At 39.0% G+C, this 25,444-nt stretch overlaps 1 protein-coding gene across 3 annotated transcripts; it reads right to left on the bottom strand.

Annotated features, from left to right (window-relative positions):
* Nucleotides 1-581: 581 nt before the first annotated feature.
* Nucleotides 582-22,736, bottom strand: LOC133639941 (coiled-coil domain-containing protein 40-like). Of its 3 annotated transcripts, none has more exons than XM_062033655.1 (19): nt 22,490-22,736; nt 20,725-20,806; nt 20,485-20,576; nt 20,301-20,384; nt 16,995-17,214; nt 14,737-14,894; nt 14,532-14,654; nt 12,476-12,597; nt 10,608-10,851; nt 10,360-10,542; nt 8,767-9,012; nt 8,475-8,688; nt 8,211-8,380; nt 8,013-8,104; nt 7,789-7,903; nt 5,209-5,397; nt 4,974-5,132; nt 2,301-2,557; nt 582-744 (listed from the first exon to the last, which is right to left on the bottom strand). In XM_062033655.1, the coding sequence occupies exons 1-19, from the start codon at nt 22,553-22,555 to the stop codon at nt 687-689; spliced, it is 2,874 nt and encodes a 957-aa protein (XP_061889639.1). In that variant the 5' UTR covers nt 22,556-22,736; the 3' UTR covers nt 582-686. The 3 variants fall into 3 exon arrangements, with proteins under 3 accessions (XP_061889639.1, XP_061889640.1, XP_061889641.1); XM_062033656.1 differs by having other exon boundaries at nt 583-744; nt 20,485-20,564; XM_062033657.1 differs by lacking the exon at nt 582-744 and having other exon boundaries at nt 2,292-2,557.
* Nucleotides 22,737-25,444: the final 2,708 nt, after the last annotated feature.

A 25,444-nucleotide genomic window follows, 5' to 3' on the forward strand; every position in this document is an offset into this window, starting at 1 on the left:
TGGTTGTGCTCACTGACCTCGAAGCAATTTTATTTGGTACATGGTGAAATGATAAGTGTGGCCAGTAGATGGCAGTCACACATACAGTAAGAGATACACTACCGTTCAAAAGTTTGGGGTCACCCAAACAATTTTGTGGAATAGCCTTCATTTCTAAGAACAAGAATAGACTGTCGAGTTTCAGATGAAAGTTCTCTTTTTCTGGCCATTTTGAGCGTTTAATTGACCCCACAAATGTGATGCTCCAGAAACTCAATCTGCTCAAAGGAAGGTCAGTTTTGTAGCTTCTGTAACGAGCTAAACTGTTTTCAGATGTGTGAACGTGATTGCGCAAGGGTTTTCTAATCATCAATTAGCCTTCTGAGCCAATGAGCAAACGTGTTGTACCATTAGAACACTGGAGTGATAGTTGCTGGAAATGGGCCTCTATACACCTATGTAGATATTGCACCAAAAACCAGACATTTGCAGCTAGAATAGTCATTTAACACATTAGCAATGTATAGAGTGTATTTCTTTAAAGTTAAGACTAGTTTAAAGTTATCTTCATTGAAAAATAAGGACATTTTAATGTGACCCCAAACTTTTGAACGGTAGTGTAAGTGTGCGGAGAATTGGAAAATTAAATAAATCAAGGCTAGTTTTTTTTAGTTTATTTAAAGTTCACACAAACATTGAAAAAGTGGTCACTGAAAAACCGAACGTGTTGTTGATTCAACTCCACTTATTAAAGTATAATGGACGCTGTAGGAGAGGGAAAATAATGTGGAAGAGATAAAACAGGAGTTAAAATATGCTATGTGTTATTAGAACTGTCCACTGCTATTTAATTAAATATTTATACACTGCAACCTCTTTCTATTCTCTGCCATGTTTTTACCCTTTGATTATGCATCGCCATTCCACTGTTTATTCACCCTCAAACTTATCATCCAACTTATCTGCACGTTGCCATATAACTGCTAACTTGCCTTCAACCAAGATGCTGCTGTATGGAATTGCTCAACAAAGTTTTGTTGTGTTGTAAATACAATGACAATAAAGCACATATCCTATCCTAATCAAATACCATATCAGCAGAAATCATACTACATAGTTTTAAAACTTTGTAGCGTGTCATGTTAGAAAATGTTTGATCAAGCGAAATTAGTCAGAAAAATGGTAGGTATGGATAAAACTAACCTTAAAGGGGAACTGCACTTATTTGGGGAATCGTTCACAATCATGACGACGGATGGATTCTTTTTAATATATATACACATACATATATATATATATATATATATATATATATATATATATATATATACACATACATACATATATATATATATATATATATATATATATATATATATATATATATATATATATATATATATATATATATATATATATATATATATATATATATACACACATACATATATATATATATATATATATATATATATATATATATATATATATATATATATATACACATACATATATATATACACATACATATATATATATATATATATATATATATACACATACATATATATATATATATATATATATACACATACATATATATATATATATATATATACACATACATATATATATATATATATATATACACATACATATATATATATATACACATACATATATATATATATACACATACATATATATATATATATACACATACATATATATATATATATACACATACATATATATATATATATATACATATATATATATATATATATATATACATACATATATATATATATATACACATACATATATATATATATATATATACATATATATATATATATATATATATATACATATATATATATATATATATATATATACATATATATATATATACATATATATACATATACATATATATACATATACATATATATACATACATACATACATACATACATACATACATACATACATACATACATACATACATACATACATACATACATACATACATACATACATACATACATACATACATACATACATACATACATACATACATACATACATACATACATACATATATATATATATATATATATATACATACATACATACATACATACATACATACATACATACATACATACATACATACATACATACATACATACATACATACATACATACATATATATATATATATATATATATATATATATATATATATATATATATATATATATATATATATATATATATATATATATATATACACACATACACTACCATCTTCTCACCCGCAGATGGCTTCCTGCTTCAGAAGGGTGTGAGTGCTTGCTGCCAATGACAGTGACAGAGCTCGGAGAGCTGCTTGATGGTGGGTATATTCCTCACACACACTAGCAATAATATTGCTCATGTCACGCACACGATCCATCTGGCTCTGCGTTGTTGCTTCCACCGATTGGCTGGAGGATAATGGTTGGTACTCGCCATCAGTCACCTCTTGCAGCTTCTTGGCCTTTCTTTGAAAGTCCATCAGGTGGGCATGAGCCTACATAGGAAGTGGAAAATAAGGGTAGTTGTCGTTAAGATCAGAGGCGTCAAAGTAGAGGATGTTGTACTGGAGCCCCTAAAGTTCCACAGTAAGGTGGATTGAATACAATTAAGAATGTCTGTCAAAAATATAGAATGGTTCGTTGCACTTGGCAAAGCTAGCATGGAACTTCACTCAACACAGACGTCATACCGTCATCAAAGCTCACCTTTAAGAATTCACATAAAGCGCCAGCATTTTGGAACAAGGGCAAAGTGATAGAAGAAAGGTTCAAAAATAAATATACTTGTATCTGTGGCAGCATAGGATAAAGTTATATATAAGTTTGACTTTTGCATCTCTCAATAAGCTAAGCCAGGGGTCGGCAACCCAAAATGTTGAAAGATTTACATTGGACCAAAAATAAATAAAAAATCTGTGTGGAGCCGCAAAAAATTAATAGCCTTTTATAAGTGATACAATGAAGGCAACACATGGTGTAAGTGCCTATATTAGCTATAATAGCCTACTATCAAAATGATTACGTGTCGCAGGCTGACACAAATCTTTTGTTGACAAAAATGTAGAAATGTAGTATTTATTCTACACATTTTTACAACATTGGAAATCATTAGTAAAACGAAGGCTTCTCAGAGGATGAGATAACTCCTGGAAATGACTGGCTGTTGAAGGAAATGGCAGGCTGTCTTCTTCTAATGGATTTATAACAATCTATGCAAGCTGTGTTACGTTTGCTGTGGTCTGGAACAACATGGCACACAACAAACTACCAGAGAGGCAGCCAATATTACATACAGATAATGTGTCATGTGTCATCACTGAATGGAGAACTGGGGGTGGGATTAAATAAATTATCTTCTTCCCACTCCCTTTCAGGCAAAACTGCACAATCATGCATTACATACTATACATTACCTTTTGCACTATATTCATTTATATTATTATGTGTTGTCAACTTTGTACTTTTTTATGTCATTGCCTGAAATCAATAAATAAATTAAATGAAAATGACATGCAAATATCAATTAAATACACAGAAGACATACACTACCGTTCAAAAGTGTGGGGTCACCCAAACAATTTTGTGGAATAGACTTCATTTCTAAGAACAAGAACAGACTGTCGAGTTTCAGATGAAAGTTCTCTTTTTCTGGCCATTTTGATCGTTTAATTGACCCCACAAATGCGATGCTCCAGAAACTCAATCTGCTCAAAGGAAGGTCAGTTTTGTAGCTTCTGTAACGAGCTAAACTGTTTTCAGATGTGTGAACATGATTGCACAAGGGTTTTCTAATCATCAATTAGCCTTCTGAGCCAATGAGCAAACACATTGTGCCATTAGAACACTGGAGTGATAGTTGCTGGAAATGGGCCTCTATACACCTATGTAGATATTGCACCAAAAACCAGACATTTGCAGCTAGAATAGTCATTTACCACATTAACAATGTATAGAGTGTATTTCTTTAAAGTTAAGACTAGTTTAAAGTTATCTTCATTGAAAAGTACAGTGCTTTTCCTTCAAAAATAAGGACATTTCAATGTGACCCCAAACTTTTGAACGGTAGTGTAGGTAATTAAATGAGCTCCAATATACCTACAAACAAGGCATAATGATGCAATATGTACATACAGCTCGCCTAAATAGCATGTTAGCATCAATTAGCTTGCAGTCATGCAGTAAACAAATATCTGATTAGCATTCCACACAGTCAATAACATCAACAAAGCTCACCTTTGTACATTCACACACAGCATACAACGTTTGGTGGACAAAATGAGAAAAAGAAGGAGTGTCTTTCTGTGGCAGCGTCGGGGAAAGTTACACATGTAAACAAACCACGATGAGTTCAAGGACCGCCAAAATGAGTAGGACAAAACGGCGCTCGCCGAGTACTCTCATCAGAGAATCATGTTTAACATAAACAGTGGGATCCGACAGAAACCATATTAAAACAAAAATAAATTTTTCCCCCCATCTTTTTCTATTTTCATACATTATTGAAAATGTATGAAATGCCATTAGGGCGGCGCTAAAGAGCCGCAGGTTGCCGACCCCCGAGCTAAGATGACTTAAACATGCTAACATGTTTCATAAATAACATGCATGTTATTTAAAATCTATTACAAGTGACCTGTTATACGTTCTATCAGCTCAATGAGGCTCAATGCTGTGGAAAACGACGATTGTCGATGATGAGGTGTGGACGCGCATGTGTGTGCATCTTTTGAGTCGATTAAAGTCAAACCCTGCGTCCCCCAAAGGTGGGGAAACACTGAATTTCAAAAATGTTAATGGTGCAAAGTCAACAGTCAGTTATACAATCTTTTGTATAATTGACAACAGTTCAAACAAAAATGGCCATTCAGTGGCATAAATGGTTTGTAGTAACCCACCACAGTAGTTCCATACCATGTGTTTGGTGTCCCTGCTATTTGTTAAATCCGCCTCTAGGACATCACAGGTGCCAGACAGGTCAGTCAGTTGCCGTTTATGCTGCACAAGTGCGTTGCTCAGGATCACCTTGCTCTCCTGCAGTCCCGTTATCTCATGCTCACACTCTTTCACTTGCTAAAAACATACATCATGTAAGGCAATTGTACAATAAATCATGCATATATTTTTTTTAAAAACCTACAATTATCACCTTATGTGTTTCCTTGACTTTGCGCCGCAGGCCTTCATTCATTTGATGTGGCTTAGCCATGGTAATTTGCTTTTTAGCATTGCGGGCCAGGGCCTTGTTGCGCTCAATGATGTTCCCCCTTTTTTCCACCACGGATACACTCTCCCTTTGCAGCTGCTGGCGCTGCTTCATTAGCTGGTGGAGTTGCCGCTGTATAGATAATAAACACATAAAGTCACCCTCTTGTTAGCACACAGAAAAAAACAATACAAACTCATTGTTTCAGTCTCCCCGTCTGTCACCATCGTTGTATTAAAAATATGCCGCCGTGGTATAATAAAATATGGATGTTCGATATTATCGTCCGATAAATGCTTTAAAATGTAATATCGGAAATTATCGATATCGGTTTCAAAAAGTAAAATGTATGACTTCTTAAGACGTCGCTGTGTACACGGATGTAGGGAGAAGTACAGAGCGCCAATAAACCTTAAAGGCACTTCCTTTGCGTGCCGGCCCAGTCACATAATATCTACGGCTTTTCACACACATAAGTGAATGCAAGGCGTAATTGGTCAACAGCCATACAGGTCACACTGAGGGTTAATTCCACGACTGTATATATCGGTTGATATCGGAATCGGTAATTAAGAGTCGGACAATATCGGAATATCGGCAAAAAAGCCATTATCGGACATCTCTAGTTACAATATATCACATCACATATTTCCAGTTTTTTATTACAACCTGTCCAAAAAGGGGTAGGAAAAAGCAGTTCTTATTTATTTCTACCCTTTTTCAATTTCATACCAGTTTTGAACATGTTTGTTTACTTCTTGTACTCTTCCAAAAAAAATGTTTTGTTGTACTGTGCAGGTTTGAAATAAATACTTCAATTCAATTCAATTCAGTTTGTAACACAAACACATTAAACAATAACATTGTCATGAATAAATAGTTAAAGAGGAAATGCACTTTTTTGGGGGAGTTTTGCCTATCATTCACAATCCTTATGTAAGAGAAGAACATATGTTTTTTTAATTTTTTTTTTAAATGCATTCAATGTCACGTGGACCCTGTTTTTTATGTTTTTTTTTGTCATAAAGAAATACAATCATGTGTGCTTACGGACTGTATCCCTGCAGACTGTATTGATCTATATTTATATATGTATCTTGTGTTTTTTATGTTGATTTAATTAAAAAATTAAAAATAATACAAAATAATTTTTTTTAACATTTCTTGTGCAGCCTGGTACCAATCGATCCACGGACCGGTGGTTGGGGACCACTGCTTTACACCACTGCATCCCACGCTTTGCAGCTGCTCGGCCATGGAAACCCATTCCATGAAGCTCTCTGCGTACTGCACGTGGGCTTATTTGAAGGTCACATGAAGTTTGGAGCTCTGAAGCAATTGACTGTGCAGAAAGTCAGCGACCTTTTTGCACTATGCGCTTCAGCATCCGCTGACCCCTCTCTGTCAGTTTACGTGGCCTACCACTTGGTGGCTGAGTTGCTGTTGTTCCCAAACTCTTCCATTTTCTTATAATAAAGCCGACAGTTGACTTGGAATATTTAGGAGCGAGGAACTTCACGACTGGATTTGTTGCACAGGTGGCATCCTATGACAGTTCCACGCTGGAAATCACTGAGAGCGGCCCATTCTTTCACAAATGTTTAAACAGTCTACATGCCTAAGTGCTTGATTTTATACACCTGTGGCCGGGCCAAGTGTTTAGGACACCTGATTCTGATCATTTGGATGGGTGGCCAAATACTTTTGGCAATATAGTAAATTATAGTCTATGACAGGGGTCACCAACGCGGTGCCCGCGGGCACCAGGTAGCCCGTAAGGACCAGATGAGTAGCCCACTGGCCTGTTCTAAAAATAGCTCAAATAGCATCACTTACCAGTGAGCTGCCTCTATTTTTTAAATGTTATTTATTTACTAGCAAGCTGGTCTCGCTTTGCTCAACATTTCTAATTCTAAGAGAGACAAAACTGAAATAGAATTTGAAAATCCAAGAAAATATTTTAAAGACTTGGTCTTCACTAACTGACAAAGAAACAGATAACAGATTTGGTGTCCAGTTCAAAGTGTGACATGATTTATTTAAACATTTGAGAGTTGACTTTTGTATTTTACATGAGTTATTATTTGTACAAACATGGTGCAAAATAATTCATGATTTGTTAAAAAATGTTAGTGGCTAGCTAGATAAAATGGGATATTGTGATTTCACAAGACTGTCTTAGAAGTGATCATTTGAAAATGTTCAATTTGAAAAATGTGTACTTAGAGAAAATATAAAAATAAAGTGTTGCATATTGATATTTATCTGTTTCTATATATATTTATTGTGAGAAATCATTAAGATGATCAGTGTTTCCACAAAGATAAATATCATTAATTATTAATAATAACATAGAGTTAAAGGTTAATTGAGAAAATTGGCTATTTCTGGCAATTTATTTAAGTGTGTATCGAACTGGTAGCCCTTCGCATTAATCAGTACCCAAGAAGTAGCTGTTGGTTTCAAAAAGGTTGGTGACCCCTGGTCTATGACATATCTCGACTGGAGGAGGAGTGTACTTACCTCCATACAGTGAATGTCATTCTTAATTATCTGGATATCTTCCTGACTCTCCTCCACAACTAAACGTGTTTCTTTCATAAGATGGGTCTTCTTTTCCCACAGCATGATATGATGCCTATTGTGGAAAACAGAAACACAAACATAGCCATTGCTGAAACCTAAAAATCTATCAAGGTAATGTAATGTAAGCTAATTAAAAAAAATGAATTGAGCAAGAAACTGACTGGGTCTCCAACAGACCGGTGAAGAGTTTCTCTTTTTCCTCCTGAGTCTTTTCCAGTTTTAGTGCCATCTCTATGGACTCCCGGTCAGCATCCTAAACAGGTGGTATATGTAAGATTATTTATATACATTTTGTAAATACATTTGGCAACAACTAGTTAAAAACATTGAAATGAGTGTATTGAGCAGCAAGGTCCTGCCTTAAGTTTGTGAAGAAAGTCGGCCTGCATGGCAGAGTTCTCCTGCTCCAAAGCGTCACACAACTGAGTGTTCTTGCTGAGAAGAGTGTTGAGCTTCAGCAGGTCTCTTTGAAGCATCTCACTGCTCTTCTCCAAGTCACTCTCCTCATGGTGCATCGTCTCAAACTGACCTTTAAGTAAGTATGTATCGGCGATTACATTTTGCTAGCAGTGCAGTGCATACTTTATCTGAGTGAATTGTTGCTTCATTTAAATATGACATACGCTCCAGATAAATCTTCTTTTGACGGATCACAGTGAACTTCGCCTGCGATTTGTTGTACTCCTTTCTATGTGCCTGTATGTCAAGGATCAGTCCCACGAGCATTCCTTGATGCTTCAGCCAGAGCTGCTGGTCATTCTTGATTTTCTCAGATAATTTCTCAATCTGAGACTTTATTCCCTCTACATTTATTTGCAAAGGACTGAGGTCTCCATGCTGGGAACACATGCACATGTGTGTATTACAATACATATTGATTAATGACTTTCCAGATAAACAGTCAAGATTTCTTACCCCAGTGTTAGTTCCAATGAGATAGATTTTATTGTTGTAGTTTACAATGGTGGTCTGTTTCTGTGAGATGAGTAAGTCCATCGAAAAACTGTCAGCCTGGGTAGATGTAACCACCTTGTTGTACTTTGTGATCTCTTCATCAAGCTCCTTTAGACTTCGGCATAAGTTTTCCAGTTTCTCATTTATCACATTGCTCTCCAATGTTGTTGCCATTACTTCACTCTCCAAATGCCACAGCTGATAAGCCTAATAAAGACAGGAAATTATGAGAGGTCAGCTTTGTATTTTTCATGTAAAGGACACAGAGAGTGATGACTTTGTTATGGAGCAATAAATCAGTAGCAAAACTAATGATAAAATATAAATGTATATTACATAGAATTATACACTACCGTTCAAAAGTTTGGGGTCACATTGAAATGTCCTTATTTTTTAAGGAAAAGCACTGTACTTTTCAATGAAGATAACTTTAAACTAGTCTTAACTTTAAAGAAATACACTCTATACATTGCTAATGTGGTAAATGACTATTCTAGCTGCAAATGTCTGGTTTTTGGTGCAATATCTACATAGGTGTATAGAGGCCCATTTCCAGCAACTATCACTCCAGTGTTCTAATGGCACAATGTGTTTGCTCATTGGCTCAGAAGGCTAATTGATGATTAGAAAACCCTTGTGCAATCATGTTCACACATCTGAAAACAGTTTAGCTCGTTACAGAAGCTACATAACTGACCTTCCTTTGAGCAGATTGAGTTTCTGGAGCATCACATTTGTGGGGTCAATTAAACGCTCAAAATGGCCAGAAAAAGAGAACTTTCATCTGAAACTCGACAGTCTATTCTTGTTCTTCGAAATGAAGGCTATTCCACAAAATTGTTCGGGTGACCCCAAACTTTTGAACGGTAGTGTACATATAAATATATATTCAAGATACCATAAACAAGGGATGTCTTTGAATTAGGATTTTCATACTCAAATGTCATTTGTTAGATTTTGCCTATGAACGACAATCAGTGTTGGCGGAGTTGTTGTTTTTTCCATCGAGAGAAATAGACATATTGTTACAGTATAATGTACTGTGAAGTGAAGTTAATTATATACAATACAGGCCAGAAGTTTGGACACATCTTCTCATTCAATGCGTTTTCTTTATTTTCATGACTATTTACATTGTAGATTGTCACTGAAGGCATCAAAACTATGCATGAACGAACACATGTGGACTTATGTACTTAACAAAAAAAGGTGATATAACTGAAAACACGTTTTATATTCTAGTTTCTTCAAAATAGCCACCCTTCGCTCTGATTACTGCTTTGCACACTCTTGGCATTCTCTCCATGAGCTTTAAGAGGTCAAATTTCTTAAAGGATGGGTATTGCCACTGGGAGTACAGACCCAGGAAAACCTGCAGGTGTCATCATGTGATGTAGCTTCCTAACTAAAATAAAATGGTCTCCATTTACAAATTAACTACAGTTAAAGTAACGGTGAATTGAAGCCACGGTGTATTGAAAAAAAATGGTCCTGCCCTATTTGCGATCTAATAAATCTGGCCCCAATTCTCCTGTTGCTTCTAACTAATGTTACCTTCTCTTTCTTGAGAGATGCTGTCTTGTTGGTAAGCCGCTGATAGAACTGAGCAGCCTTGCTATCCATGAGCTTCTGCAGCATTTGGGTCATAATCTTGTCCTCTAACTTCAGGTGCTTCTCTTTGTTTTTCTCAAGCTTTCTCCTGTGGTCAGTCACCTCAGCTTGAAGACCATTGTCCTCCTAAATGAATTGAGAGCAGAATGTTAGTAAAATCATAGCTGGTCTCTGAGAAGTCTACAGTCTACCTTAGTGAGCTCTGCCAGGGTGCGCTCTGTCTCCCCCAGGGCACGGCTGCAGATGCCATATTGGGCCTGCACAGCTTCGTATTGGTTTTGATTCTGACTCATCATCTTTTTGGACACCTCACAGTCCATCTGGGCGCAGTTTAGCAGCATAGTGAGAGTCTCGCTCTTCTCCTGCAGCTCAGAAATGGATTTCTTGCTGCCTTCAATCTCTCTGTCCAGCATGATTACTTGGTGCTCCGCCATGCTGTGGGAAAAGGGAATGTATAGCTTCACCTGAAAGTTTTGTGTTTTGTGAGATCTAGTGTGTATTTTATAGTATACTTATAGTACAGGCCAAAAGTTTGGACACACCTTCTCATTCAATGCGTTTTCTTAATTTTCATGATTATTTACATTGTAGATTGTCACTGAAGGCATCAAAACTATGAATGAACACATGTGGAGTTATGTACTTAACAAAAAAAGGTGAAATAACTGAAAACATTTTTTATATTCTAGTTTCTTCAAAATAGTCACCCTTTGCTCTGATTACTGCTTTGAAAACCATTTTCAGGTGACTACCTTTTGAAGCTCATCGAGAGAATGCCAAGAGTGTGCAAAGCAGTAATCAGAGCAAAGGGTGGCTATTTTGAAGAAACTACAATAAAAACATGTTTTTAGTTATTTCACCTTTTTTTATTAAGTACATAACTCCACATGTGTTCTGTCAGGTTCAAACACAGAACTATCTATTAAACAGGACAAGAAGCAAGGAATCAAACAGAGACATAATTCAATTTAGCTCATGAGGAGAGCGTGTGGACCTGCACCCTCGCACAGTGTTACCCCACGTTCTGAGGAAAAAGTTCCGGCGCCTCCCCATTTATTTGGGCATTCCTTGATTACATAGCTGAAGCTGCTTCTAAGGGGAGGGGTCACATTATGCAGCAGCCCAGCACTGGGTCATACACAGTCAAAACAAAATGTACTTGGAGCGGTGTCGAGTTCATCCCCTCTCTGCTCGTCCGCCTTATCTTCTTGGAGACTTTGGGTCCTGATACGGGGTTGTTTACTGCCATCATATTGCAGTCTACACATATCTCTTATGTGTGACTACCATGTACTGGTCACACTTATCATTACACCATGTACCAAATAAAATTGCTTCGAGGTCGGTAGGCACCACCAAAATCATCCCGTACTTTAGGCGCACCGGGTTATAAGGCGCACTGTCGATTTTTGAGAAAATTAAAGGATTTTGGGTGCGCCTTATTGTCCGAAAAATACGGTAAATTAAATAAGTAAATCACGGAAAACCATGACCAAGGTGTGTATTTAGATTACTTGGTGAAGCAGTACAAGGCTACAAGAATGGCACTTACAAGCTGGACCATTCCGAAGCAGAATGAGTTGTGCGCCAAAAGCGTAAATACATTTTTTTAAAGAGGAGACATTTATTCATGAGAATAAAGAGTTCATGGTGTGTTTGACAGAGAAGCAGCTCACAGGAGATATTGTCAAAGTTCACTCTCCGAGGTAAATGCTATACACTCTTACTACATTACATCATAAAACTACGACGATGTTTGAAGTGTATTGTATTGTAATATATTGTAAATTATTGTAAAAATTTTATTTATTAAGAAGTTTTTTTTCAAATTGTGTTTTTGAGGGTTCACCACGGAATAATGGAATTTCAATTTATTACAATTGGGGACATTTAGTTTATTCTTCTTCTTCGGTCAACATTGAGTTAAAATATGTTTGATATAAGATAAGCCGAGGTACCACCGTACATCCATACATTCACCCTTTCAATTCACTTATTATAGTCATAGTCATAGTTATTATTACATTCACCCTTTTTTTTTTTTTTTACTAATTGTCACCTAACAGCCTCCTGCATGGCTTGGAAGTCTCCATCCCGCCTCTTCAAATCCACCAGGCTCCTGTTCCACTGCTGCAGTAGCTGTCTCTGTGACATCGCCAAGGACTCGATTTGAATTTCTGCCTAAACACGTTCATGGACACAAACACATTTTTTTACCACATATTTCCACAACTTTCTTTCTTTCTTTAGTTTATTTCGAACATGAACACACTTACATCATAATACATCACACAATTTTATATCATTTCACTTTACATCATGCCCGAAAAGGAGTAGGAAGAAGCAAAGCTTATTTAATCCTACCCCTTTCCCACTTCAAAGCGTTTACAAATATGTAGAATCATTTACTGACCTTTTTATATAATAAAATAACATCTATGAATTAGTATACACAACAGTTTTGTAATATGTAATTAATTAATTCAGTCATTATTAACATGCTGAGATGAAGAATATCTTATTTTCAGTAGGGTAGGAAGTATTTCTCATAATTCTTCTTCTTTGTACTTTGTAAGCACTATTATTTTGAACAACCTCTTAAACTGGATCATGTCAGTACAATTTTTAACTTCTTTATTTAATCCATTCCATAATTTAATTCCACATACTGATATGCTAAAAGTTCTAAGTGTTGTACGTGCATATAAATGTTTTAAATTATTTTTTTCTCTAAGGTTATATTTCTCCTCTTTAGTTGAGAAGAATTGTTGTACATTCTTTGGTAGCAGGTTATAGTTTGCTTTGTACATCATTTTAGCTGTTTGCAATTTTACCAAATCACCAAACTTTAATATTTTTCACTCAATAAATAAAGTGTTTGTATGTTCTCTATATCCAACATTATGTATTATTCTAACTGATCTTTTTTGTAACACGGTTAGTAAATGTAGCGCACATTTGTAGTTATTTCCCCATATTTCTGCACAATAACTCAGATACGGTAACACTAGCGAGCAGTAGAGAATATGAAGTGATTTGATCACTTTAAACACTAGCCTGAGATATTTCTCAAATTCATGATTTTAAAGCAAAGTAAGAACATGGAATATAGTATATGCCACAGCAAAGGCAAATATTTTTCCTCAGAGGTTGATAGAGAACAGACTTGGAAAATTCTTACAGTCAGCAGTCAATAATAACATAAATAGACATTTACAGAGAAACATTTTCATTACACATTGTGGATGTTGCTCTTGGATTGATATCATTTACAGCAGTGTTTTTCAACCTTTTTTGAGCCGAGGCACATTTTTTTCATTAAAAAAATACGGAGGCACACCACTAGCAGAAAAAGTTAAAAAATGAAACTCCACCAGGTTGTCTTGCCTTATTTTGAGTTTGTTGTTGTTTCCTGTGTGTAGTGCTTTACTTCCTGTCTTGCGCTGTTATTTTGGTGATTTTTCCTGTTTGGTTCTCCTGTAGCAGCTTCACGCCTTCCTTTGAGTGCTATTGCCCGCACCTGCTTTGTTTTGGCAATCAAGACTATTTAAGTTGTGCGTACGCTATCCTTCTTTGTGGGGACATTGTTGATTGTCATGTCATGTACGGGATGTGCTTTGTGGACGCCGTCTTTGCGCCACACGCTGTAAGTTTTTGCTGTCGTCCAGCATTCTGTTTTTGTTGACTTTGTAGCCAGTTCAGTTTTACTTTTGTTTTACATAGCCATCCCTAAGCTTCAGTGCCTTTTCCTATTTTTGGTTTAAGCTTTACATATCTTTTTACCCGCACGCTGTCTCCTGCTGTGCTCTGCATATTGGGATCACGACAAACCATCCTTGACGCGTTCCCACTTCTACAAAGCAATGAACTACCTGCTGCCACCTACTGGTATGGAGTACTACAAGATTACCCTGCTAAGCTCTACACAGCACAGGCACTAGACAACGGCACATTATTATGATTATTGATTTGCAAAAAAATATTTTTTGGACCAATTAGGTGAGGTTGCATAATTTCCCACGGCACACCAGACAATATCTCACGGCACACTAGTGTGCCGCGGCACAGTGGTTGAAAATCACTGATTTACAGGATTCACAGGTCCTACATGATACCTCAGAAAGAGCCTCTTTGGTTGCACGTGTTGTCTCTGCCTGGGCTTTTCTCTGAACTTCATACATGTCCCTCTGTTGTGTTTGTCGCTCCAAGTCCTTGGTGAGGTGCTCCACATACATATCCTAGTTTTTCACGACAGTTATTTAACTTTCAGGATCAGTGCAGCAGATACATTGCATATTGTGTTGGTTAACATTTTTTCACCTGCGTAAATTTCTCCTCTTCCACTTGAGACCTCTTAGCTCTTGCCTTGCTTGTGACATTCTTCATGGCTTTCACATTGCAATGCAGATCTTCGCTGACTTCTTGTGTGAAGTTGAGGTGTGGCATCAGTTTTTCCAGCTCTTTCTGCAGGTTGGATACTAGGGATAAGAAACACAAAATGATTGGGACCCAGCTTGTTGAAATTAGACTAAATGAAGCATAAATGATGAATGGTCCCAAAAAGAGTATATGAAATATTCGACAAGACACAGGCACAGAAACATGTTTGTCAATATACAAAACCCAAAACCAGTGAAGTTGGCACGCTGTGTAAATCGTAAATAAAGAGACAGGTCTGGACTACAAGCAGGCCAGTCTAGTACCCGCACTCTTTTACTATGAAGCCACGCTGTTGTAACACGTGCAGAATGTGGCTTGGCATAGTCTTGCTGAAATAAGCAGGGGCGTCCATGAAAAAGACGTTGCTTGGATGGCAACATATGTTGCTCCAAAACCTGTATGTACCTTTCAGCATTAATGGTGCCTTCACAGATGTGTTAGTTACCCACGCCTTGGGCACTAATACACCCCCATACCATCACAGATGCTGGCTTTTCAACTTTGTGCCTATAACAATCCGGATGTTTTTTTTCCCTCTTTGGTCCACAGTTTCCAAAAACAATTTGAAATGTGGACTCCAGTTTGCATCAGTCCATCTTAGATGAGCTCGGGCCCAGCAAAGCCGGCGGCGATTCTGGGTGTTGTTGATAAATGGCTTTCGCTTTCCATAGTAGAGTTTTAACTTGTACATACAGATGTAGCGACGAACTGTTGTTACTGACAGTGGTTTTCTGAAGTGCTCCTGAGCCCACGTGGTGATATCCTTTACACACTGATGTCGTTTTTTGATGCAGTACCGCTTGAGAGATCGAAGGTCACGGGTATTGCCGCTTACATGCAGGGATTTCTCCAGATTCTCTGAACCTTTTGATGATGTTACAGACCATAGATGGTGAAATCCCTAAATTCCTTGCAATAGCTCGTTGATAAATGTTGTTCTTAAACTGTTCGACAATTTGACGAGCATTCCTCAACTTCCTCAGTCTTTTTTGCCACTTGTGCCAGCTTTTTTGAAACCTGTTGCAGGCATCACATTCCAAATGAGCTCATATTTGCAAAAAATAACAACATTTTCCAGTTTGAACGTTAAGTATATTGTCTTTGCAGTGTACTCAATTGAATGTAAGTTGAAAAGGATTTGCAAATCATTGTATTCTGTTTTTATTTGCTATTTACACAACGTGCCAACTTCACTGGTTTTGGGTTTTGTATAATAGGAACTAAAGTTGATATCATCAAACTTGTTCGAATAATGAGGGGATCCGGTTTTGTGGCTGCAGGATTAGGTCTCTGCTTTTTGCAGATGATGTGGTCCTGATGGCTTCATCTGCCCAGGATCTTCAGCTCTCACTGGATCGGTTCGCATCCGAGTGTGAAGCGACTGGGATGAGAATTAACACCTCCAAGTCCGAGTCCTTGGTTCTCACCCGGAAAAGGGTAAGGTGCCATCTCCGGGTTGGGGAAGAGATCTTTCCCCATGTGGAGGGGTTCAAGTACCTCAGAGTCTTGTTCACGAGTGAGGGAAGAGGGGATTGTGAGATCGACAGGCGGATCGGTGCGGCGTCTTCAGTAATGCGGACGCTGTATCGATCCGTTGTGGTGAAGAAGGAGCTGAGCCGGAAGGCAAAGCTCTCAATTTACCGGTCGATCTACATTCCCATCTTAGCCTATGGTTATGAGCTTTGGGTTATGACCGAAAGGACAAGACCACGGGTACAAGCGGCCGAAAAGAGTTTCCTCCGCCGGGTGGCGGTGCTCTCATTTAGAGATAGGGTGAGAAGCTCTGCCATCCGGGAGGAGCTCAGAGTAAAACCGCTGCTCCTCCACATCGAGAGGAGCCAGATGAGGTGGTTCGGGCATCTGGTCAGGATGGTCAAGTTTGCACATGTTTTAATATCCACAAACCATCAGTGGATCAGGTTCATAGACGTTGATTAGCTTTACTTATGTTTGCAAAAATGTGTAAATTTGTATGTAGTAGCATAACTTTAGGGTAATTAAAAAAATATTTACAGACGTCCCGCAGGACAAATTGAAGACTTTAGTGGGCCAAACAGGCCATAGTTTGGACACCCCTGCCGTACACCATGAATAATAAAACCTGAAAACAAATCCCAAGAGCAACAAGAGAGTCTCACCATTGGCCCTGGTCTTGTCACACTGGTTTGTATTGCTGGTATGACAAGTCCTCATTGCCTCCAGTTGATCCTGAACCTGTTGATGTTTGCTCTCAGCCAAGATCTTGGTCTGTTGTTGACCCTCTAGCCTTGTATGGAGTTGTTTTAGTGTCTCCTGTTCCCTGAACAACTCAAGGTATATTTCCTCTATTTGGTTCGATTCTGCCATCTCAATTGCCACCTGTAGAGGTAGTAGAAAGGGCACACACACACATAAGAGTTTCAGAATGAGATTTGAATTGTATCCGAGCCTCACCATGTGGTTTAGTGCAAACAAAACGTGCACAATTTTATTTACAATGACAATCGCAAGTATTAAGGAACTTTTTTTGACATGCTATAGCTCGGCGTGAATTGAAAAATGCACCGCTGTTATTAGTCTTTTCCTGTTACTGGGACAGGATGCAAAACAAAAAAGCTCTGCTCCCGCTAACATAGTTTTGAGTAAACTTGGAGCTTTCCTGATCACTGACTGTGATCACAGCTACAGGACAGCTAGCAAACATATTCGATTTGAACTCTGCCCGGCGAGAGGCAAGGATTTGCTATCAAGATGCTGCAAGACAGGGGCTAACTAGCTAGTCACCGGTCCGTAAAACTGCTCAAGTTTGCGGATGACACTATACCCTCATCGGGCTCATCTCGGATGGCGATGAGACCGCCTACAGGAGAGAGGTGGACCGGCTGGCGTCCTGGTGCAGCCTCAACAACCTGGAGCTGAACGCCCAGAAAACAGTGGAGATGATCATGGACTTCAGGAAAGTCACAGCCCCACCATCCCCCCTCACCCTGATTGACTCTCCCACCCCCGTCTCTATTGTGGACTCCTTCCGTTTCTTGGGCACCACCATCACCCAGGACCTCAAGTGGGAACCGACCATCAGCTCCCTCATCAAGAAGGCCCAGCAGAGGATGTACTTCCTGCGGCAGCTGAGGAAACTTAAGATGCCGACCGAGATGATGGTGCAGTTTTACTCAGCCATCATCGAGTCCATCCTCACCTCCTCCATCACTGTGTGGTTCCCCGTTAAGCATCGACTGCAGCGCATCGTACGTGCTGCTGAGAAGGTGATTGGCTGCAAGCTCCCATCCCTCCAGGACTTGTTCTCCTCCAGGACCAGGAGGCATGTGGGTCGGATCACAGCTGACTCTTCTCACCCTGGACACAAACTATTCTCCCCTCTCCCCTCAGGCAGGAGGCTACGGTCCATCCAGACCCGCACCTCACGCCACCTGAACAGTTTTTTCCCCTCGGCCATCAGGCACATGAACAATAACTCCTAACAGTAGCTCCTTTAAATTCCTTCGAAGTCCATAACAAGATCTGATAGCTCAGTTACAGCTCTTGTTATTACCAAATCTGTGTCATATGCGTTTTATGTTGCACGATTGCACCAAGAAAAATTCCTAGTTTGTGAACCCGTTCTCAAACAATGGCAATAAAACTATTCTGACTCTGAAAACGCTAGCTCAAAGTGGTTGCCTGGCAACCCGAAGCTATACAGCGATCAGGCTGTGATAATTTCTACATATTAGGCAGGCTGACACAGCTCTGACGATGTTTGTTGAAATAAACAAATTAGAATTTGTTGCTAGCCATCAAAGCTTAAAACACCACCGGCTTTCAGTTGGCTGCTTAGCAACTATGAAATGCATACTACGGAACAAAACTCCAAGCCCGAACGAAACGCCTGGGCTCACATATTGAATTTCAAGAAACAGATAGCCCCAATATATGAATGTTGGTGCAAGCAATACAAATCTTCAAGTAAGGTCCAACAATCACATATAAAAAGGTCAACAATTAGATATCAGAGGGTTACAATCAATTATAGAAATTCTACAAGCACAGAATAACAGAGAGAGAAAGGATTTTCGTGATGATATTGGGAACTCCTTCTTCTCCCAAGAGTCCGTCGTTTGTCCAGCAACAACCGCTCCGTCAAGACAGGCAGATTCCCCCAAACATACCGGTGTAGTGAGCTTATATAATTCACCCAAGGAACTTTAGTGGTTAGAGAATTCCGGTCGGACGGTTTTTCACGGGACACATTTCTGGTGTTGTTGTTTCCGGATGAGCAGATGCTGCTCCGTTATTGATTGAAGTAAAGTCTGAAAGGCAGCTCCATCTTTTGACATTTCTTCCTTGCACGCTACACCGCTACAACAAAGATGACGGGGAGAAGATGTTGTTGAAGGTGAGCCACGTAAATAAGACCGCCCACAAAACAGCGTATCATGAAGCGACTGTCAGAAAGCGACTTGAAGATGATCTGTAAAACATAACCTATGCAACATTTTGACTAAAGAACCACCATTACATGTTATGTAGACCACAAGGAAGTGTTTTCCATTCAGAAAATAATAATAATAATAATAATATGACTCCTTTAATGCACCCTATAATCCGGTGCGCTTTATACACTACCGTTCAAAAGTTTGGGGTCACCCAAACAATTTTGTGGAATAGCCTTCATTTCTAAGAACAAGAATAGACTGTTGAGTTTCAGATGAAAGTTCTCTTTTTCTGGCCATTTTGAGCGTTTAATTGACCCCACAAATGTGATGCTCCAGAAACTCAATCTGCTCAAAGGAAGGTCAGTTTTGTAGCTTCTGTAACGAGCTAAACTGTTTTCAGATGTGTGAACATGATTGCACAAGGGTTTTCTAATCATCAATTAGCCTTCTGAGCCAATGAGCAAACACATTGTACCATTAGAACACTGGAGTGATAGTTTCTGGAAATGGGCCTCTATACACCTATGTAGATATTGCACCAAAAACCAGACATTTGCAGCTAGAATAGTCATTTACCACATTAGCAATGTATAGAGTGTATTTCTTTAAAGTTAAGACTAGTTTAAAGTTATCTTCATTGAAAAATAAGGACATTTTAATGTGACCCCAAACTTTTGAACGGTAGTGTATATGACAAAAGATCAAAAATAGACCATTCATCGGCAGTGCGCCTTATAAATCGGTGTGCCCTATGGTCCGGAAAATACGGTAACCATCCAGTAAAGGAGCATGTGCGGTCAAAGTAAATTGCACGATTAATCTCCATAAATAAATGATTATAGCAGTATTTTTTGGTGGTTAATCACACGCGTTAATTCTGTAAATCAGACAGCCCTACTTTAAATGTATTGTTTAAAATACTTTTAATGAGACTATTTCAATATCAATTCATGATGATGTCACATTCAATATTGATAAAAACAGTCATGATTATTATTATTGACCATACACATGCAGCCCCAATCTAACCTCTTCCTTTATATCCAGTATGAGCCTCTCCAGTTCCTTCATGAGTTGATTCTTTAGTGCAGCTTGCTTCTCTGCGACGAGAGGCTGTCAACAGATAAACACATGAATTGAGAACAATGCTGGTGTGAAAGAAAACCAAATATTAAAAAATATTATGAATAATTGTGAAGGAGCCACAACACACATGTTCAGCATCAAGAATAAGGAGTTCCATCTCATCCTCCTCCATCAGTTGATTGTCTTCATCCATGTCTTCTGACGGGTCTAAAAAGTGGGCAGGTAGCAGAACATGGGAAATATTTTGCTGCTCTAAATCTCCAAAAATGTCAAAGTAAAAACCTTCGTCACTGACAGTATATGTTAACGTACTGTTTTAGAGTACATAGTTTTGCTTCGTAATGAGTACCAACAATGGTAAACATACCGGAATGTGTCATTAATGCAGACTCTTCCTCACTGTTTTCATCAGCCTGAGACCTTATGCAAGGTTCTGATGTTGTAACATCCTGTGTTAAAAACAATGATCAGATGAGTACTGATTATTAGTTTGATGCCATTATATATACAAACCCCAAAACCAGTGAAGTCGGCACTTTGTGTAAATCGTAAATAAAAACAGAATACAATGATTAGCAAATCCTTTTCAACTTATATTCAATTGAATAGACTGCAAAGACAAGATATTTAACGTTCAAACTGGAAAGCTTTGTTATTTTTTGCAAATATTAGCTCATTTGGAATTTGATGACTGCCACATGTTTCAAAAAAGCTGGCATAGGGGCAAAAAAGACTGAGAAAAGTGAGGAATGCTCATCAAACACTTATTTGGAACATCCCACAGGTGAACAGGCTAATTAGGAACAGGTGGGTGCCATGATTGGGCTTAAAAGCAGCTTCCATGAAATGCTCAGTCATTCACAAACAAGGACGGGGCGAGGGTCACCACTTTGTCAACAAATGCATGAGCAAATTGTCCAACAGTTTAAGAACAACATTTTCTCAACCAGCTATTGCAAGAAATTTGGGGATTTCACCATCTACGGCCTGTAATATCATCAAAAATGATATTACGGACCTTCGATCCCTCAGGCGATCCGATCCAACAAAGGTCTTAACTCATTCTCTTTCTATGCCACATCAATATGGAATGCACTCCCAACAGGTGTAAAAGAAAGGGCATCTCTATCCTCCTTCAAAACCGCACTAAAAGAACACCTCCAGGCAACTTCAACCCTAAACTAACACCCTCCCTTCCACATCCTACCTCTCCGGATTGTAAATAATCAAATGTAAATACTTATTCTTATGCTTTCTGATCTCTCTCTGTATGTCCACTACCTGCTGTACATATCCTACCAAATCAGTCCTACACGGTTCCAATGTCAATTTCTCTGATAATGCAATTGTTGATGACTGAAGTGTTGATATCAACCAACCCTAACCCCCCCTCCACATCCCACACCCCAGATTGTAAATATTGTAAATAATTCAATGTACATACTCTGATGATTATCTTGTGTGATGACTGTATTATGATGATAGTATATATCTGTATCATGAATCAGTTTAAGTGGACCCTTAAACTTAAACAAGTTGAAAAACTTATTCGGGTGTTACCATTTAGTGGTCAATTGTACGGAATATGTACTACACTGTGCAATCTACTAATACAAGTTTCAATCAATCAATCAAAAGGCGATACTGCATCAAAAAGCGACGTCGGTGTGTAAAGGATATCACCACACAGGAACACTTCAGAAAACCACTGTCAGTAACTACAGTTTGTCGCTACATCTGTAAGTGCAAGTTAAAACTCTGCTATGCAAAGCGAAGCTATTTATCAACAACACCCAGAAACGCCGCCACTCATCGAAATTGGACTGATGCAAAGTGGAAAAGTGTTCTGTGGTCTGACGAGTCAAAATTTCAAATTGTTTTTGGAAACTGTGGACGTTGTGTCCTCCGAAACAAAGAGGAAAAGAACCATCCGGATTGTTATAGGTGCAAAGTTGAAAAAGCCAGCATCTGTGATGGTATGGGGGTGTATTAGTGCCCAAAGCATGGGTAACTTACACATCTGTGAAGGCGCCATTAATGCTGAAAGGCACATACAGGTTTTGGAGCAACATCTGTGCCAACTTCACTGGTTTGGGGGTTTTGTAAAAATAACGGTTAGTTGACACATTTACCTGTGGAAGAGAACCATTTCCGTCACAGTGTTTCGCTTCGTGCTCGTGTCCGTCCTGCTGCTCCATTCTGAGCCGACCTGTTAACAACACAGCTACTATTATTCACATATATGGGGAATTTTGTTGAATTAGTAAAGTGCCGTCGGCTAAGACCGAGCAGTCAACATTTAACAAAGCGACACATTACTTCCGAAAGAGTGTGGCTTTATTTGCGTCACAGCGCCACGACGGCGTGAAACACAAGGGTTGCTAGGCAACCGTAATAGACACCGCTGACGTGACGTAACTTCCGCTTATGTGCTAGTTTCCTTTTTCCCGCTATGTAATGTTAATCATTTTGGGAACTAAATACACTATTAGTAGATATGTCGGAGGTACAGGCGTCGTGCGAAATTATGTATCCTTGAAATATTTTGTATCCCCTACCACGGGAGCGCGCATGGGGGCGGAGCTCTGGTCCTCGTTCAGACAGCAGCAGCACTTCCGTGTTATTAGCGATGTTTTTTTAATTTTTTAATTTTATAAACCTTTATTTATAGTATGCAATATTTACATACAATCAAGAAATAATAATAGTTAAAACATGTACAGAAACAGTACAAAACAGCGCCAGGGGGTTTTAGACTCAAAGTAAATTAAATACAATGCAAAATATACAAGACTGTCTCAGAAAATTAGAATATTGTGATAAAGTTCTTTATTTTCTGTAATGCAATTAAAAAAACAAAAATGTCATACATTCTCGATACATTACACATCAACTGAAATATTGCAAGCCTTTTATTATTTTAATATTGCTGATTATGGCATACAGCTCAAGAAAACTCAAAAATCCCATCTCAAAGAATAGCGGCCTTTAGCTCATTTGCATTAATGGGTCTGGTGTCTTTCAGCTTCTTCTTCACAATACCCCACAAATTCTCTATGGCATTAGTCCCCAACCACCGGGCCGCGGCCCGATACCGGTCCGTGGACCGATTGGTACCGGGCCGCGGCCGCACAAGAAATAAAAAAAATAGAAAAATAAAAAATTATTTTATTTTATTTTATTTTTAAATTAAATCAACATAAAAAACACAATATATACATTATATATCAATATAAATTATTACAGTCTGCAGGGATACAGTCCGTAAGCACACATGATTGTATTTCTTTATGACAAAAAACAAAAAACAAAACATAACCCCCCCCTGGTCCGTGGGACAAATTTTCAAGCGTTAACCGGTCCGCAAGTACAAAAAGGTTGGGGAACACTGGTCTATATAATTCATGTCAGGGGAGTTGGCAGGCCAATCGAGGACAGTAATGCCATGGTCAGTACACCAGTTACTGGTGGTTTTGGCACTGTGGGCAGGTGCCAGATCATGCTGGAAAATGAAATCATCATCTCCACAGAGCTTTTCAACAGATGGAAGCATGTAGTGCTCTAAAATCTCTTGGTACACAGCTGCATTGACTCTGGACTTGATGAAACACAGTGGACCAACACCAGCAGCTGACATGGCTCCCAAAACCATTGCTGACTGTGGGGACTTCACACTGGATTTCAAGCAACTTGGATTTTGCTCCTCCCCAGCCTTCCTCCAGACTCTAGCGCCTTGACTTCCAAATGAAATACAAAACTTGTTTTCGTCTGAAAACAGGACTCTGGATCACTCTGCAACTGTCCAGTGCTTCTTTTCCATAGCCCAAGTCAGACGCTTCTAGAGATTTTACAGCACTAAATGCTTCCATCTGTTGAAAAGCTCTATGGAGATGATGATTTCATTTTCCAGCATGATCTGGCACCTGCCCACAGTGCCACAACCACCAGTAACTGGTGTACTGACCATGGCATTACTGTCCTCGATTGGCCTGCCAACTCCCCTGACCTGAACCCCATAGAGAATTTGTGGGGTATTGTGAAGAAGAAGCTGAAAGACATCAGACCCAATAATGCAAATGAGCTAAAGGCCGCTCTTGAAGCATCCTGGGCATCCAAAACACCTCAGCAATGCCACAGGCTGATTGCCTCCATGCCACGCCACATTGATGCAGTAATCCGTGCAAAAGGATTCTCAACCAAGTACTGAGTGCATTAATTGACATTTTCAAATGTTTGATTTTGTTTTGCTGTTATAAATCTTGATTTTTTTACTTGGTCTGAGGAAATATTCTAATTTTTTGAGATGGGATTTTTGAGTTTTCTTAAGCTGTATGCCATAATCAGCAATATTAAAATAATAAAAGGCTTGCAATATTTCAGTTGATGTGTAATATATCGAGAATGTATGACATTTTTGTTTTTTTAATTGCATTACAGAAAATAAAGAACTTTATCACAATATTCTAATTTTATGAGACAGTCCTGTAGTGGTGATGGATGGCTGGGCAGCGCCTGAAGAGCTGCAGCCTGCCACCGTAGCCCCCACTCCCTCCCCTCTGTTGCAAGTCTCGAGATGTTGCAATATGTATATGTGCTTTGCTATGGAGGTTTTTTCCCACTCCAGACTGGGCCCCCTTAGGAGCCCAGTCTAGATTGCATTTTTTTTTTACTCATCCTCCCCCAGCGTTTACCTTTTCCCCATCTTTTACGGGGCGCCTTGTGGCGACCCTTCAGCGTTCCTGTTCTGTAACCCTGTACACCGTCTGTGTGTTGCTGGTGGTGTGGCAGCGGGGAAAGCAGAGCTCCTTCCACCGAGGTTGCTGCCTGCCTCTCCACCAACGGGGGCGCTGTTGGTTTCGGTTCCACTTCCTGCTCTAGCGCCGCATCGTACAGCGGACCCTCCAGAGAAGTACAGCGCAGCGTGGATGGATGATTGGTACCAGAGGGTGCTGAGGGAGCTGGAGATTGAGGAACAATCCTGTTTGGTAGTCGGCCTGCAGACGCCACCAGGAACCCCGGTGGGCCTGCAGACACGTGCTCTGGCTCCTCCCACGCCGACGGCCCAGCCGCCTGCTCCTCTGGCTCCT

This window comes from Entelurus aequoreus, linkage group LG22, assembly GCF_033978785.1.
Source record: "Entelurus aequoreus isolate RoL-2023_Sb linkage group LG22, RoL_Eaeq_v1.1, whole genome shotgun sequence".
Classification (NCBI taxonomy): Eukaryota; Metazoa; Chordata; class Actinopteri; order Syngnathiformes; family Syngnathidae; genus Entelurus; species Entelurus aequoreus.

Bases quoted from the DNA above. Each gene is read 5' to 3' on its own strand.
- LOC133639941 (XM_062033655.1), bottom strand. From the start codon at position 22,555: ATGGAGCAGCAGGACGGACACGAGCACGAAGCGAAACACTGTGACGGA. The intron at 20,807-22,489 runs GTAAATGTGTCA...TTTTTAACACAG, and splicing joins GAAATGGTTCTCTTCCACAG to GATGTTACAACATCAGAACC. The intron at 20,577-20,724 runs GTATGTTTACCA...TTCTGCTACCTG, and splicing joins TGCATTAATGACACATTCCG to CCCACTTTTTAGACCCGTCA.